This window comes from Boleophthalmus pectinirostris, unplaced genomic scaffold (assembly GCF_026225935.1).
Source record: "Boleophthalmus pectinirostris isolate CB_2022bp ecotype Guang Dong unplaced genomic scaffold, ASM2622593v1 HiC_scaffold_11, whole genome shotgun sequence".
In the NCBI taxonomy this organism is placed as follows: Eukaryota; Metazoa; Chordata; class Actinopteri; order Gobiiformes; family Gobiidae; genus Boleophthalmus; species Boleophthalmus pectinirostris.
This window is the reverse complement of record NW_026570994.1, coordinates 19,585,359-19,603,482: the sequence shown is the minus strand read 5'-3', so window position 1 is coordinate 19,603,482 and position 18,124 is coordinate 19,585,359. Positions and strand designations below refer to the sequence as shown.

The 18,124-nt window shown below is 40.9% G+C and overlaps 1 protein-coding gene across 4 annotated transcripts in view; it reads left to right on the top strand.

Moving 5' to 3' along the window:
* Positions 1-18,124, top strand: part of LOC110161073 (peripheral plasma membrane protein CASK) — a 98,717-nt gene that overhangs the window by 4,432 nt on the left and 76,161 nt on the right. For all 4 annotated transcript variants that reach the window (XM_055165983.1, XM_055165997.1, XM_055166001.1 and 1 more), the window contains exon 3: positions 17,091-17,203. In XM_055165983.1, the coding sequence (XP_055021958.1) occupies positions 17,091-17,203 (113 nt within the window). The remainder of the gene's footprint in view (positions 1-17,090; positions 17,204-18,124) is intronic.

The window sequence follows — 18,124 nt, the reverse complement described above, 5'->3', positions numbered from 1 at the left end:
ATTACTGCTACTATGCTACTACTACTAGTACTGCTACTGCTAATATGACTGGTACTACTAAAACTACTTCTATTACTGCTACTGTTATTATTACAACTACTACTACTACTGTTATGGTTATTATTAATATCACTACTACTACTACTACTACTACTACTACTACTACTACTACTACTACTACTACTACTACTACTACTACTACTACTACTACTACTACTACTACTACTACTACTACTACTACTACTATTACTACTACTACTACTACTACTACTACTATTACTACTACTACTACTACTACTACTACTACTACTACTACTACTATTACTACTACAACTAATATTACTGCTACTACTACTACTACTACTACTACTACTACTGCTGCTACTGCTGTTACCACTACTACTGCTACTACTAAAATTACTACTACTGTTACGGTTATTATTACTATGACTATTATACTACTACTACTACTATTACTACTACTACTACTATTATTACTACTACTATTATTACTACTACTACTATTATTACTACTACTATTACTACTACTATTACTATTACTGCTACTACTATTACTACTACTACTACAATTATTTTTACTACTACAACTACTATTACTACTACAACTAATATTACTATTACTACTACTACTACTATTACTGTTTTTATTACTACTACTACTACTACTACTACTACTACTACTACTACTACTACTACTACTACTCTACTACTACTACTTCTACTACTGTTTTTATTCCTACTACTACTACTGCTATTGTTACCTCTACTACTGCTACTACTACTACTTCTACTACTACTAGTACTGCTACTGCTTCTACGACTGCTACTACTAAAACTACTTCTTCTATTACTACTACTGTTTTTATTACTACTACTACTACTACTACTACTACTACTACTGATACCGCAACTGCTACTGTTTCCACTACTACTGCTACTACGACTGCCACAACTAAAACTACTTCTACTATACTATTACTACTACCACCACTAAAACTTCTACTACTGCTACTATGGCTGCTACTACCAAAACTACTACATCTATCACTACTACTCTTACCGTTAGTACTGTATAAGTCCTTGAGTTTGATTTAAATAGTGTGTTTTTTGTGACATTTTGACTGATGGATGGTTTCACTTCACAAACTCGGGGCTGTTTTTATTGTTTTGTGTCGTCGCCGCGGGAACAGAATGAGAAATTAACTTTAGCGCCCGTTTTGACACCGTGTTTTATTGATAGAACCGAACAGTGCGGCGACTTGGGTTTCGTACGGTCTGGAAACCTTCTTGTTACTATGGAAACGACGCTGCTCTGCCCGGAATGTCCCACAGTGCGACATTAAACAGCTCTAACTTTACATTTGTTCTATTTATAAGTGGTTTTATTCCTCAAAAATGCCAAGACAAACAGGCACGGTTTGGTCTCCATGACGATAGAAAGCTTTATTGCCACCAGACCCTCCACCAGAAAAGTTACGCAATGCATCTTTAACACTAGTTTGCAAGAAAATTATGTTACCTAAATAATTGCAATGTCTTTTTTCTTTTGGTAGTTGCAACAATTCAGTTAAACTAAAATGACCAGAACGAGTCTAGTGAAGGTGAACGGACTTTAAAAACGCAAAGGAGCACTTCTGGATTACCACCCGATGATGTCACAAGGTGGATCCAAGCGTTACGTGTGCTCTAGAGAGGGAGATGGACTAAACAGAAATGGACCACTGAAACAAAACACAACTCCAGGTTTATTTTTGATGAGGAAACGACATTATAACATGATTAAAAAAAATATTAAAAGCTTAATATTGGAACTTTTATTTAAAACATGATTAAAAACCTGAAAAAAAAATAGATTAATATTGGACCTTTGGTTTAAAACAATGCAATCAAGTGTATTATTCCAGTGTCCAGGCTGCTCTTGGAGAAACAATAGACCTTTGATTAACTGTGTCGCTCTACAAACACATGTGACATTAATGTGACAAATAAAAGCCTGAGAAACTGAAATACTTAAAGAAAATTGATTAGGCATGTAACGATAACTGAAATATCGTGATATCGTTTTGTCAAAAGTCTCACAATAATATTGTGGACCATCAAAATATATGAAATTACAAGTCTCTTTGCTTAAATTAAGAGTTACGGTGCAGAAATAACTAAAAAAAGACAGAGGGAACTACATAGACCATGATCCTTTGCTCCATTTCAGTGCAGACGACAAGAAGAAATAACAGTTCTAACACTTTTAGTCTTAGTTCTTTGGATTAGGTCTTGTCAAGGCACTTTAAGAGGAAAAATTCACAGTTTTGTTCTTTAGCTTCCACAAAATATCGTATCGACAATCGTGAAAATATCGTACAGAGAGATTTGGATATCGTTACATCCTAATCATGAGGTTCATACTGTGACATCATATCTTTAGACTTTGATATCGTTACAGCCCTAGTATTGATAAATTGTATCGTTAAATGTGATGATACAGTATTGATATCGAGGGCTGCTGTATCGATATATCACCAAGAGTATTTTTTGATATATTTTACTCAATTATTTTGTTACAGAGCTGCAGTTTTGTTGTTTGTTTAGATGAAGCAAACTCGTTTATGCGACACATTTGACATTTTCACTGTTTTGATGATTAAAATGGTATTAACTTTGCACAAGAAGTGATTTAACAAAGACTTTGAGTAACACAGACATGATTTAGTCTTTATTTTTTTATTCAGCCGTATTGAATCGATTTGAAATATATCGTATCGAAACAAAAGTTCACTGTATTGAGATATGTATTTTATCTGCAACTTCGAAATGATACTCAGCCCTACCCAGGACTAAATCAGGTCTAAAAAGGACAAAACAGGTCTAAACTAGGACCAACCCAGGACTAAACCAAGATTAAATCACATCTAAACCAGGTCTAAACTAAATCACATCTAAACCAGGACTAAACCAAGACTAAATCATGTCTAAACCAGGTCTAAACTAAATGACATCTAAACCAGGAATAAACCAGAACTAAACCAGAACTAAACTAGGACTAAATCATGTCTAAACCAGGCCTAAAGCAGGACTAACAAGGCAGGACTAACACAGGACTAAACTAGGACTATACCATGTCGAAACCAGGCCTAAACCAGGTCTAAACTAGGACTATACCATGTCTAAACCAGGCCTAAACCAGGACTAATCCAGGACTAAACTAGGACTAGGACTAAACCAGGCCTAAAACAGGTCTAAACCAGAACTAAACTAGGACTAAACCATATCTAAACCAGGTCTAAAGCAGGACTAACCCAGGACTAAACCAGGCCTGTTTTCTCCTTAAAAACAGACCTGGAGTTGTTTTTTTTTTTTTTTTTTTTTTTTTGAGAGAAGAACTCCGCCTAAATCTGCAGAGTTTGTGGGTTAAACGTGTGAATGAAACTAAACAAACTCCAGATCTGTTTGTGACGAGGAAACAACATTGAAACATAAATCAGAAAATATCGTAGCGAAACATGGTCCCTTTAAGTCGATATTATCTGCATTCTTGTCCCTGAGAAGTCTTAAAACCTGCCCTGGAACTGTCTCTTTTCGGGTCTAAACCGCAGCAGAGGACAGTGCAGTATCTGTGGGATCGTTTTACCTTTGTCTCCCTGAGAGTTTGAGGCTCCGGATCAATCGAGCGAGAGTGAATGGACTCAGAGGCCCTCCGGCGAAAAACCAGGAGACCACACGAAACCAAAGAGCCACAGAACGAGCTTCAAATGTGTGGCTTCTGTTCTGAGCTTTTGTGCGCGTAACTGCTTCGACCAGTTCAGTCAAAACAAGAGAGATTTAAAACTTAGCGCTGGAAAAATGGAAGTGTGATTCAGTTTTAATAATAGTTCACAATTTAAACCAGAAGATTTGACAAAAAGACTGAAAATCTGTGACAAACTAATACAAGAATCAGAATTTCAGAACACGTTTGGACAGAGACTGAAAACAGGATTTATTTTCTTAAAACAAAAATTAAATAAAACAAAAATGATCTTAATGTGTTATGTAGGTATTTATTTAGGTATTTGTCCTGGTTTGGTCCTGGTTTAGATCTGGTTTTGTCTTGTTTTAGACCTGGTTTAGACCTGATTTAGTCCTGGGTCGATTTGGGATAGTCTTGGTTTAGTCCTCATCGGCAGTGGTTCTGGTTTAGTCCTGGTTTAGTCCATATTTAGTCCTGGTTTAAATCCTGGTTTCAGTCTTGGTTTAGTCCTGGTTCAGTCCTGGTTTAGTTCTGCTTCAGTCCTGGTTTAGTCCGTATTTAGTCCTGGTTTAGTTCTGCTTCAGTCCTGGTTTAGACTCTGGTTTAATCCTGGATAAGTCCTGGTTTAGTCCTGGTTCAGTCTTGGTTTAGACCTGGTTTAGTCCCTAGTTTAGACCTGATTTAGGGCTTGTTTAGATCTGGTTTAGACCTGCTTTAGTCCCTGCTTTAGTCCCTGGTTTAGTCCCTGGTTTGGGCTGTTTTAGACCTGGTTTAGTCCTGCTTCACTCCTGATTTAGACTCTGGTTTAGACTCTAGTTTAATCCTGGATAAATCCTGGTTCAGTCTTGGTTTAGTCCTGGTTCAGTCCTGCTTCAGTCCTGGTTTAGTTCTGCTTCAGTCCTGGTTTAGTCCATATTTAGTCCTGGTTTAGTTCTGCTTCAGTCCTGGTTCAGTCCTGGTTTAGTCCTGGTTTAGTTCTGCTTCAGTCCTGGTTCAGTCCTGGTTCAGTCCTGGTTTAGTCCTGGTTTAGTTCTGCTTCAGTCCTGGTTTAGACTCTGGTTTAATCCTGGATAAGTCCTGGTTTAGTCCTGGTTCAGTCTTGGTTTAGACCTGGTTTAGTCCCTAGTTTAGACCTGATTTAGGGCTTGTTTAGATCTGGTTTAGACCTGCTTTAGTCCCTGGTTTAGTCCCTGGTTTGGGGCTGTTTTAGACCTGGTTTAGTCCCTGGTGTAGTCCTGCTTCAGTTTTGGTCTAGTCCTGCTTCAGTCCTGGTTCAGTTCTGTTTTAATCCACATTTAGTCCTCATTTGGTCTGTATTTTATCCTGGTTTGGCCTCAGTTTGATCCCGGTTTACTTTACCTTGTGTGTAATGTTCCGCAGTGTGGCATTAACCTTATCTGACTCCAACTCGTCTGAATGAAACAGGTGACGCCGAGAGGCCGAGTTAAATATTGTATTAACGTCCGTAATGAAGCTGCTCGTCTCTTTTGTCCTGTCAGCGTTTTTTATTTTATTTTTTATCTCCGTCAACGTTTAATTAATTATCTCGAGTCTTTTGTCACGTTTCTCTTTTGTCTGAGTTTTATTAATCCTATTTCACATTTAATTGGTTGAATAATTTACGTTTTTTTTTTGTATCGATAACGGCGAAAAATGACGATCTAGTTTTCGAAAATTCAACGTTTACGAATATTAGAAACCAAAAATGTGATCTGTCCCTTTCAAAATTGTCAAGCTTTTTTTTGCTTTTTGACATTTTTAATATGAAATGAAATACGGGGAGTAGGTTGGAAGTTTTGGCTCGATTCCACGGAGCAGAAATGCCTTTGGGCAAGACACCAAACCTGCTGGGATCAATTAGACCGCACATTATCGGACCTGTCACTGCCCATATGTTCAGAACCAGATCTACTGCAACAAACCCATGACAGAATATAACAAGGGTTTAGTTTAGATTTGGGCCTGGGTTTGTCCTCCTGGGTTTGTCCTGGTTTAGTCCTGGGTTTGACCTGCTTTAGGCCTGGTTTAGACATGGTTTAGTCTTAGTTTAGTTCTGGTTTAGTCCTGAGATGGTCCTGGTTTAGGCTTGGTTTAATTGTGTTTTAGTTTAGACCTGGTTTAGACATGTTTTAGTCTTGGTTTGGTCCTGGGTTGGTCCTGGTTTAGACTTGATTTAGTCTTGGTTTAGTCCTGGGTTGGTGCTGGTTTAGGCCTGGTTTAGATATGGTTTAGTCCTAGTTTAGTTCTGGATTAGTCCTGAGTTTAGACTTGATTTAGTTTAGCCTTGATTTAGTTTAGACTTGGTTTAAGCCTGGATTAGACATGATTTAGTCTTGGTTTAGTCATGGGTTGGTCCTGGTTTAGGCCTGGTTTAGCCTTGATTTAGTTTAGACCTGGTTTAGTCCTGGCTTAGACCAGCTTTAGGCCTGATTTAGTCCTAATTTAGTTCTGGTTTAGTCCTGGTTTAGATGTGATTTAGTTTAGACCTGGTTTAGTCCTGGGTTGGTCCTGGTTTAGGCCTAGTTTAGACTTTGTTTTTTTTTTAAGACCTGGTTTAGTCTTGATTTAGTCCTGGGTAGATCTTTTTTTTAGTCTCTGTTTAGTCCTCATGCAGTGGTCCTGGTCTAGTCCTGGTTCAGTCCTAGTTTGATCTTTGCCTGCTTTAGTTTAGACCTGGTTTAGTTCTGGGTTAGACCTGGTTTAGTTCTGGGTTAGACCTGGTTTAGACCCAAAAAGTTACAGTTTTAAAATACTTTAAACCACATTCTAAAATGGAACATGAATGACCTTTTTAAATCTCACAAAAGCTCAAATAAAACCAAAACTAAAACAAAAAATAAACAGTATAATTTCTTGTTTCCCGTCACGACCTCGCCGCGTTCGCTTCAGCTAATATATTTTCTACTAAACTTGTGTTATTTTCTGCTCGGTGTAGCAAAAAGCGCCCAGTCCCAGTTCGGCGGCGGAGTCCCGGGGCCGTCTCCGCTCCACATTCCGGCGCGATGCAAATTCACGCAAATATTCAAAGAGCTGTTTTTGTCTCATTTGCATAAACGAGAGATTAATGTGGGACGAGCGAACGGTTTGTTTTGACTGAGGAAGTTTTGGTCCGCGGAGGATTTGAAGCGAGCCGGAAAATGTGTCGGTTTAAAGGGGCGGGTCTTTGGCGGTGCACAGGTGAAAGGTCAAAGGTCAGGATAAAACTGTGTTGTTAAAAAAGGGTTGTGTTTTTATTTTGTTTTGTAAATGTTTCATGTGATTATATAAGGGAAAAAATGTTTGTTTACAAAGATTAAAAGGACAAAATCAAGAATGGACCAGGACTAAACCAGGACTTAACAAGGCGTTAAGCCAGGTCTAAACCAGGTCTAAAACAAGTCTAAAATGGATCTAAACCAGGTTTAAACCAGGTCTAAACCAGGTCTAAACCAGGTCTACATCAGGTTTAACCAGGTCTGAAACAGGACTAAACCAGGTCTAAACCAGGTCTAAACCAGCAGTGAATAAGGTGCTAAACCAGGTCTAAAACCAGATCTGAACTAGGTCTAAACCAGGTCTGAACCAGGTCTAAACCAGACTTGAACAAGCGGCTAAACCAGGTCCAAACCAGGTCTAAACCAGGTCTAAAACCAGGTCTAAACAGATCTGAAACAGGTCGAAAAAAGGTCTAAAACAGAATTGAACAAGGAGCTGAACCAGGTTTAAGCCAGGTCTAAACCAGGTCTAAACCAGGTCTAAAGCAGGTCTAAACCAGGTCTAAAACAGTAGTGAATAAGGCGCTAAACCAGGTCTAAATTAGGTCTAAACCAGAAATTAACAAAGGTTGAACCAGGACTACACCAGGACTAAACCAGGACAACTGAACTAGGTCTAAATCAGGGGACTAAACCAGGTCTCAACTAAAACTGAAAGGTAATAACACTTTAACAACAGAGTTTAAACTTCACAAGAGTCTGTTTTGTTTAATATTGGACCTTTAAGACTCATTTAAGTGTAGTTACTTTAAACTTTTAAGTACAATATATCTTTAAAATATCTCTTAGACATATTGTGAACTCTGCACACACACACACACACACACAGACACACACACACACACACAGACACACACACACGCACACGCACACGCACACACACACACACACCACACACACACACACACACACACACACACACACACACACACACACACACACAGACACACACACACAGACACTTACACACACACACACACACACGCGCACACACACACACACACACACACACACACACACACACAACACACACACACACACACACACACACACACACACACACAGACACTCTGTTCTCTGGAGTCAGGATTTCTGCTCTGCACAGCGTTTCAGCGTTTAGCCTCAGACAGCAGTTACTGTTGTGAGAAATAAAGTCATGGGCCGTCATTTACACTCTGATAATTCTAATTTCACGTCGTGGTCCATGTTACAGGCGCTCTGTCGCTCTGTTTCCATGGATACGTCATTGCTCTGCCTGAAATGCTCCACAGTGTGACATTAAACAGCTCTACTTTACATTTATTCATTCACAGGTGTTTTTTTTTTTAAGCTCAAAAATACCTAGAAAAACAAACATTCTGACTGTGAGCGGGGTCGCCTCTCCACAGATCTAACCTGTCATATAAAGGTTTAAAGCCATACTGTGAAACATTCCAGACAATGCAAAAACATCTCCATGCAGAAAATTTACACGATGCATCTTTAACGCAAGAACTAAACACACACATTATTTTAAAGATGTACTGTGTAACTTTTCTGGCAGTACTTGGCATTGTGTAGCATTAAACTTATGCCACCAGACCATGTTACAGGTCAGATCTGTGAAGAGGCGAGTCCACTTTGTTCCACAGTACCTGTCCCCATGGAGAATGTTCTGAAGTTTGATTTTAACGTTGTATTTCCATTAACTTCGGAAAGTTACACACTGGCCACGTTTACATGATGTTTTTTTTTTAAATTCCGAATTAATTGTTCTGAATTAAACAGTTTGAAATTGAATAGGGATGTAACAATAACCAAAATATCGTGATATCATATCAGGCGAGTTTCATTGTTGACAAAAGCGTGCGTTGCATGCTGGGAATTATTTTGGTCGGCGGCGAGAAAAACTCATTCAACATGACGGACGGAGCGAGAAAGCACGTAAAGGGTATTGATCCCGGTTATTTATCCACTCTAACGGCAGAGGACCCAAGACCATTTGACCAGAAATTGGTCATAAACATCGACGGACGACAAATCACCCTTTTCAACCCCGACAAAAGGTGGACCAAACCAAATTTCTGGTCAGAATCACCAACTACCTGGACAAATATTCACTTGGGCGATATCCACAATGACTTGGTGGAAACTCCTGGGCCATTCACAGCAGAAAAGATGAAAACCTCCAAGAGTCTCGATGTGTTGTTGAACTTGTTGGAGTCCACAGTTTGTTAGGATCTTCTACGTTTGCTCTGCGAATGTTTGAAAGCCGTTTAATTCACCGTTAGCGGTTCTTTTCACTCAGAATACGAAAAAGACATTTTCCTTCTTCCGTGCTTCTATTTGTGCATCCGATAATGCAGCAGGAATTTCCCATTATCGGGGATAAATATGCGAGGTTACGCACTGTGTTTGACCGCTATCCTGTTTCTTGCCTCCGACCAAAATATTTCCCAGCAGCAACGCGGGCTTTTAATAACAATGACGTCAGCTGAAACTCGTCTATTGTCAAAAGTCTCAGAAAATATCGAATTACAAGTTTCTTTGCTTAAATTCATGGTTTTATAGAAGCAACAGCTTATAAACATCGGGAACTACATATCCCATGATTCATTTCAGCGCCAACGACATGAAAAAATGTTTTTTACTTGAATTCGTGGGATTATGACTAAAATAATTCACACCAGAATCTTGTCAAGGTCTTTAAAAAGGAAAAAAACTCTACAATTATCTACAATTATATCATAAATATCGTGCCATGAGTTGTATATCGTGATAATATCGTACCGAGAGATTTGGATATCGTTACATCCCTAGAATTACATGGAAATAATAATTTCGAATCGTCTTTATTTAATTCCATTCAACGTCTGGGGGTGGGGAAGGGTTCTGATTGGACAGAGACGCAAACGAATTTACGTCGACCGGAAGAAAACACAAACACTTCAGCTGCTACCGGCTTTTCCGTCGTCTCGGTTTGTCGTTACGCCGCGGACACAAACACGATCCGAACTTTTTCCCGCGGTCGTTCTGATGATAATTGCGCAGCAGCTGGAGAATTCTCTCATCGCGCTTTACATCTGAGAAGGGAATTGTGTCGGAGAAGGAGAAGGAAGAGAAACTGAGTGGACGGCTGCTCCGCCTCAGCCCACTCCCACATCCCGCTCACAAATCCAAAGAGACGTGGAGGAAAAGCCGAAGACAGGACTGGTGGAGCCGGATCCGGACCCAACGATCACGCACTGAACGACCAGGATTATTTTTAAGAAGAATAAATATTTACATGATCGATTAATAAATTAACTTTGCTTTAAAATCGGAATAAACCACCCACTTACTTCGGAATTAAGCTTTATTCACAATCAACTTATTTTTATTCGGAATTAAATCTCTCATGTAAACGTGGCAGCTGTATCTTTAAGAAATTTATAACCCCGGTTCAGTTCAGTCAGAGTTCCTTTTTTCCGCTTTTAAAATCCCGTGCGTAGGACATTATAGCGTCTCTAAAGCGGCAGTCGTAGCGTTGGATTTTCCCGGAGCAGTGGAGCCGAAACATCTCGACAAATTGGCACTCTGGTTCGTGAGGATCCAGAGGGAGCGGCGGGGGCGTTCGGTGAAAGCCCACTCACGACAGCTGCTGGGATAATGAAACGAAGCGCGCCCCAAGTCTGACATGTCTGTGAAAGTATGGGGACAAAAGAGGGCCAAAAAGGTTTTACGTCACGGATATTGGGTAGGAATAAAGTTCGGTGTTTTCCAACGGAAGCGGAGAAGAAAGATCTGAGGTGGGAGCTTCAGGAAAACTGTTTATGTTTTGCCAATTTCTGTTTATTTCCTCTTCAGTCCTGGTTCAATATGTTCTATGTGAGTTTTTTTTTCTTGTTTTGCCTGGAATGTCCCACAGTATGGTATTAAACATGCATATCTCCATGGCAACAAGCAGCTGATGCCACCAGACCAAGTTACAAGTCAGATCTTTGAGTCATGAACACGTGTAATTGATGAAAGTTTAATGCAGTACTGTGGAATAAAAGCAAGATAAAGCAAGAAATATCTCCATGGAGACAAGCAGGCAGCAGACCTCCACCAGAAAAGTTACACAATGCAACTTTAAGTATGGTTTTAATCCTGGTTTAGTCCTGGTTTAGTTTTGGTTTAGTCCTGGTTTAGTCCTAGTTTAGTCCTGGTTTAGTTTTGGTTTAGTCCTGGTTTAGTTTTGGTTTAGTCCTGGTTTAGTCCTAGTTTAGTCCTGGTTTAGTCTTGGCTTAGTCCTAGTTTAGTCTCGGCTTAGTCTTGGTTTAGTCCTGATTCAGTCCTGGATTAGTCCCTCATTTAGTTCTTCATTTAGTCCTAGTTTAGTCTTAATTTAGACATGATTTATACCATGTAACTTTTATAGGTCCAAAGTCCTGGTTTAGTCCTGGTACAGTCCTGGATTAGTCCCTCATTTAGTCCTGGTTCAGTCCTGGCTCAGTTCTGGTTTAGTCCTGTTTTAGTCCTGATTTAGTCCTGGTTTAGTCCTGGTCTAGTAATGGTCTAGTCCTGGTTGAGTCCTGGTCAGTCCTGGTTTAGTCCTGGTTTAGACCTGGTTCAGTCCTGGTTCAGTCCTGGTTTAGTCCTGGTTCAGTCCTGGTTTAGTCCTGGTTTAGTCCTGGTTCAGTCCTGGTTTAGACCTGGTTCAGTCTTGGTCCTGGTTCAGTCCTGGTTTAGTCCTGGTTCAGTCCTGGTTTAGTCCTGGTTTAGTCCTGGTTCAGTCCTGGTTTAGTCCTGGTTCAGTCCTGGTTTCAGTCCTGGTTTAGACCTTGTTCAGTCCTGGTTCAGTCCTGGTTTAGTCCTGGTTCAGTTTAGTCCTGGTTTAGTCCTGGTTCAGTCCTTTTTCCTGGTTCAGTCCTGGTTCAGTCCTGGTTTAGACCTGGTTCAGTCCTGGTTCAGTCCTGGTTTAGTCCTGGTTCAGTCCTGGTTTAGTCCTGGTTCAGTCCTGGTTCAGTCCTGTTTAGTCCTGGTTTCAGTCCTGGTTTAGTCCTGGTTCAGTCCTGGTTCAGTCCTGGTTTAGTCCTGGTTTAGTCCTGGTTCAGTCCTGGTTTAGTCCTGGTTTAGTCCTGTTTTTAAAAAAAATAATTGTCACATAATGTAATGATCGGTTGTTGCCAGGTTCACATTTTTCACACGGTTTTTCATTTTGTTTTTTCTGTTTTGTTTCCAAATGTCACATCTCTCATTTCTAATGAGGATCACAGCTGTTGTGCAGAGGTCAGAGGTCGCGGGGTTGGGGGTTGGATTCCCCTGTTGTTTTTCTTCACTTTCGCGCCTTTTTTTTTTTTTTTTATAACACGTTTTTGTTTATTCAGATGTGGAAGGCAAATGGTTTTGGCACTTTTAGTGATTTTAGCACCAACGTGATACAGACACAGTCAACGAAAGTCACTGTAAACCAGGACTAAACCAGGACTGAACCAGGACTGAACCAAGGACTGAACCAGGACTGAACCAGGACTGAACAGGACAAGGACTGAACCAGGACTGAACCAGGACTGAACCAGGACTAAACCAGGACTGAACCAGGACTGAACCAGGACTAAACCAGGACTGAACCAGGACTGACTGAACCAGGACTGAACCAGGACTGAACCAGGACTGAACCAGGACTAAACCAGGACTGAACCAGGACTGAACCAAGGACTGAACCAGGACTGAACCAGGACTGAACCAGGACTGACTGAACCAGGACTGAACCAGGACTGAACCAGGACTGAACCAAGGACTGAACCAGGACTGAACCAGGACTGAACCAGGACTGAACCAGGACTGAACCAAGGACTGAGCCAGGACTGAACCAGGACTAAACCAGGACTGAACCAGGACTGAACCAGGACTGAAACCAGGACTGAACCAGGACTAGGACTGAACCAGGACTGAACCAGGACTGACTAAACCAGGACTGAACCAGGACTGAAACCAGGACTAAACCAGGACTAAACCAGGACTAAACCAGGACTGAACCAGGACTGAACCAGGACTAAACCAGGTCTAAACCAGGTCTAATCCAGGTCTAAACCAGGTACTGAACCAGGACTAAACCAGAACTAAACCAGGACTAAACTAGCTCTAAACCAGGACTAAACCAGGTCTAAACCAGGACCTGAATCAGTTCTAAATTAGGTCTAAACCAGGTCTAAACCAGATCTAAACCAGGTCTAAATCAGGACCAGACAGGACTAAACCTAAGAGCAAAAATATTATTAAATTAAACACGTACAAAATGTGAACTGGGCTGCGCAATTTATGTATGAATAATTTATGTCAAAATGATTCTGTTGATGATTTTGTATTTTTTATATGATCGTCTGATAAACATCTCAAACTCAAAGTGACGATGTGACAAAAGTTCGTTTCATAAACTTGTCACTTCTCTGATAAAGTCGTTTACATGTCGACTCTAAATGGTTCAGTGAAGTGGAGTTTTCACAGCAGCAGGTTTAGAACAACGACTCTGTCTCCTCACGTCCACATCACCTCTGTGCTAAAAACATCTGTCCTGCAGTCCTGGTCTTGTCCTGGTCTAGTCCTGGTCTAGTCCCGGTTGAATCCTGGTCAGTCCTGTTTTAGTCCTGGTTCAGTGCTGGTCTAGTACTAGTTTACTCTTAGTTTAGTCCTGGTCAGGTTCTGGATGGTGCAGTCTCTAGTTTAGTCCTCTTTTAGTCCAGCTCTAGTCCCTGGTTTAGTCCCTGGTTCAGTCCTGATTTAGTCTGGTCTAGTCCTGGTCGAGACCTGGTTAAGGTCTGGTTTAGTCCTTGGTTTAGTTCTTGGTTTAGTCCTTCATTTAATACTGGTATAGACCTGGTTTAGGCCTAGTTCAATCCTGCTTGAGACCTGGTTTAATCCTGGTATAACCTGGTTTAGACCTGGTTTAGTCCTGGTTTAGAAATGGTTTAGAGCTGATTTAGACCTGGTTTAGAACTGGTTTAGGTCCAGGTTTAGACCTGATTTAGTCCTGGTTTAGAGCTAGTTTAGACCTAATTTAGATCTGATTTAGAACTATTTTAGACCTGATTTAGATCTGGTTTAGATCTGGTTTAGTCCTGGTTTAGTGTCATTTAATCAGTGCATTTTGGAATTACAGCTTCTGAAGGAGGATACTTTTTCTTAAACCTATAAATGATCTGTCTCGTAACATTTTGTGCATCTTTTTCTTCATATTAAAGTCTTAAAATGAAGCTTTGTGTTTGTTTTATCGGCCGCAGATCGACCAAAACAAATGTGATTTTAGATTTAAGGCCGACAGTTACGATAATACAATTAAAATGATCAAATTCTCCGTATCCATAATGATCTGTGTACATTTGTTTCAGTATGTGTGTAAATAATCCTCGTGTAGATTTGTTCTTTGGAGTTTTGTTTTAGCTCCGTGTGTGTAATAGCAGCTTTAGTCTCTCTTTGCGTCATTCTCCCCAAATATCCCCGTTAACAGCCCGTTCAGTCTGTGTTTAGTCTTTGGGCTCAAGTGAACTCTGTAATTTAACCTGCTGCACCCGAGCTCACTGTAAATGACCCCGTTTAGTCCCGGTTTAGTCCTGTTTCAGTCCGGGGTTAGTTCTTATTTAATCACTGTTCAGGCCTGGTTCAGTTCCTGGTTTAGTTCTAGTTTAGTCCTGGTTTAGCGTTTGTTTAGTCCTGGTTTAGTCCTCATTCTGCCTTGGTTTAGTCCTGGTTTAGTCCTGATTAAGTCCTAGTTCAGTCCTGGATTAGGCCTGGTTTAGCCCCTTGGTTCAGTCCTGGTTTTGCCCCTGGTGTAGTCCTGGTATAGTCCTAGTTCAGTCCTGGTATAGTCCTGTTTCAGTTCTGGTTTAGTCCTGGTTTAGTCCTGGTTCAGTCCTGGTATAGTCCTAGTTCAGTCCTGGTTCAGTGCTGGTATAGTCCTAGTTCAGTCCTGGTTCAGTGCTGGTTCAGTCCTGGTATAGTCCTAGTTTAGTCCTGGTTCAGTCCTGTTTTAGTCCTGGTTCAGTCCTTGTTTAGTCCTGGTTTAGCCTTTTTTTTAGTCCTGGTTCAGTCCTAGCTTAGTCCTGGTTTAGTCCTTGTTTAGTCCTTGTTTAGTCCTGGTTTAGTCCCGGTTTAGTCCTGGTTCAGTCCTGTTTTAGTCCTGGTTCAGTCCTGGTTCAGTCCTGGTTTCGTCCTGGTTTAGTCCTGCTTTAGTCCTGGTTTAGTCCTGGTTCAGTCCTGGTATAGTCCTAGTTCAGTCCTGGTTCAGTCCTGGTTTAGTCCTGGTTTAGTCCTGGTTTAGTCCTTTAAGTCCTGGTTTAGTCCTGTTTTTCTGGTTTAGTCCTGGTTTAGTCCTGTTTTAGTCCTGGTTTAGTCCTGGTTTAGTTTTAGTCCTGGTTTAGTCCTGGTTTCAGTCCTCAGTCCTGGTTTAGTCCTGTTTTAGTCCTGGTTCAGTCCTGGTTCAGTCCTGGTTTAGTCCTGGTTAGTCCTGGTTCAGTCCTGGTTTCAGTCCTGGTTTCAGTCCTGGTTTAGTCCTGGTTCAGTCCTGGTTCAGTCCTGGTTCAGTCCTGGTTCAGTCCTGGTTTAGTCCTGGTTCAGTCCTGGTTCAGTTCATAATGACCTCTGGTGTTGTTGTTTTGGTCTTGTATTGGTTTTCATATTGATTGTAGTTTACGTTACTAACTCCTCATTGATCTGAGAGAAACACCAGTCACATGAAAACGATTTTACTCTGCTCCGTTTAATCTGTACGAATGTGGAACTGCTCGACTCAGTACACGTTTTTTTTTTTTTTTTTTTTTTATTATTATTCTCAGCTAGAAAAATAACTATTGTGTTCTAAAGTCTGTGTAACCTGTTTTGGCCAAGACAGGATCCTGCAGTTATTTAGATATTATAATGTTCACGTTAAGAGTTAAAGTCCCTGAGTCTTTGGGGTTTTATTCTGTGTAAAAGCTGCTCACCCTGTAGTTTAAATCTCTACAAACTTGTTCTGAAATATTCTGAAACATGAGGCTCTTTATTATTTTATTATTAATTGAAAAGTTCATATGTACTTGCTTTAAAAGTCCTGAATATGTCCTGGTTGAGTCCTGGTTTAGGCTCTGGTTTCGGTATTGGTTTAGTTCTATTTTAGCCCTGGTTTAATCCTAGATTAGTCCTGGTTTAGGTCCTGGTGTAGACCTGGTTTAGTCCTGATTTAGTTCCTGGTTTAGTCCTGGTGTAGACCTGGTTTAGTCCTGGTTTAGACCTGGTTTAGTCCTGTTGTAGACTTGATTTAGTCCTGTCTTAGAACTGGTTTAGTTCTGGTTCAGGCTCTGGTTTAGGTATTCGTTTAGTTCTAGTTTTATGCTGGTTTAGTCCTGATTTAGTGCCCGATTTAGTGCCTGGTTTAGCCCTGGTTTAGTCCTGGTTTAGGTCCTGGTTTAGATCCTGGTTTAGTTCTTGTTTAAACCTAGTTTAGCCCTGGCTTAGACCTTGTTTAGACCTTGTTTAGACCTTGTTTAGTCCTGGTTTAGTCCAGGTTTAGTCCTGGTTTAGTCCTGGTTTAATCCAGGTTTAGTCCTGGTTTTGTTCTAGTTTAGTGCCTGGTTTAGGTCCTGGTTTAGGTCCTGGTTTAGTTCTTGTTTAGACCTAGTTTAGCCCTGGCTTAGACCTTGTTTAGACCTTGTTTAGTCCTGGTTTAGTCCTGGTTTAGTCCAGGTTTAGTCCAGGTTTAGTCCTGGTTTAGTCCAGGTTTAGTCCTGGTTTAGTCCTGGTTTAGTCCAGGTTTAGTCCTGGTTTAGACCTTGTTTAGTCCTGGTTTAGACCTGGTTTAGACCTTGTTTAGACCTTGCTTAGTCCTGGTTTAGTCCTGGTTTAGACCTACACAGCCCTGTAGTCCAGACCTCTACAAACATGTTCTGAAATTCTTGGATTAGTCGAACAGCTCAGATTTCCGTCTCCTCCTGGCCGGGTTTAAAACTTGAACCGAAACTGCACAAAAAGTCAATATCTCGTAAAAAGGCATTTTCACCCCCGTCTCTGAGCCCCGCAGTCTTCATACAATAAACCCAAAGTACACACAGTTTTGACCTTGTTGTATTTACTCTCCATCTCTAACTCTGTCCGTGTGTGTGTGTGTGTGTGTTCAGGGGTCCGTTCAGTGTGGTGCGCCGCTGCATCAACAGAGACACGGGGCAGCAGTTTGCGGTGAAGATCGTCGATGTGGCCAGTTTTACCTCCAGCCCCGGACTCAGCACAGAAGGTACTCGAAAAAACAATCGACGTGTGTAAAAAAAAATTAAAGATTTACATTTCAGCTTAGAAAAACATGCACAAAAGAGGTAAGAAAGAAAACCAGAAAACAAACTGCTTCAATATTTTATGAAGATGTGAGTCAATGGTGAATCAGGTGGGAGTGATTGACAGGTGGATTAGCCAATCAGAGACGAGCACGGTCCGTCCGCAACAAAACAAAATGGTTGATTATTAAGAAAGGAAAAAAAAATCACCGGAGACGACGGATGTAACGATAGTTGATCCTAAAGAGGCTGATTCAGACACGGCTGGTTTAGTCCTGGTTTAGGTATTGGTTTAGTTCTAGTTTAGCCCTGGTTTAGCCCTGGTTTAGTCCTTTTTAGTTCTGGTTTAGGCGCTGGTTTAGGTGTGGGTTTAGTTCTAGTTTAGTGCCTGGTTTAGGTCCTGGTTTAGTCCTGGTTTAGTCCCGGTTTAGCCCTGGTTTAGTTCTAGTTTAGTGCCTGGTTTAGTTCTGGTTTAGCCCTGGTTTAGTTCGAGTTTAGTGCCTGGTTTAGTCCTGGTTTAGCCCTGGTTTAGTTCTAATTTAGTGCCTGGTTTAGTTCTGGTTTAGCCCTGGTTTAGTGCCTGATTTAGTCCTGGTTTAGCCCTAGTTTAGTCTTAGTTTAGTCCTAGTTTAGTCCTGGTTTTGTTCTAATTTAGTGCCCTGGTTTAGGTCCTGGTTTAGTCCTGGTTTAGTCTTGGTTTAGTTCTGGTTTAGGTGCTGGTTTATGTGTTGGTTTAGTTCTAGTTTAGTGCCTGGTTTAGTCCTGGTTTAGCCCTGGTTTAGTCTTGGTTTAGTCTTGGTTTAGTCTTGGTTTAGTCCTGGTTTAGACTGGTGGCTGCGCTCGCCACATAATAACCCTGGATCTGACTCATCCAACCTGAAAAT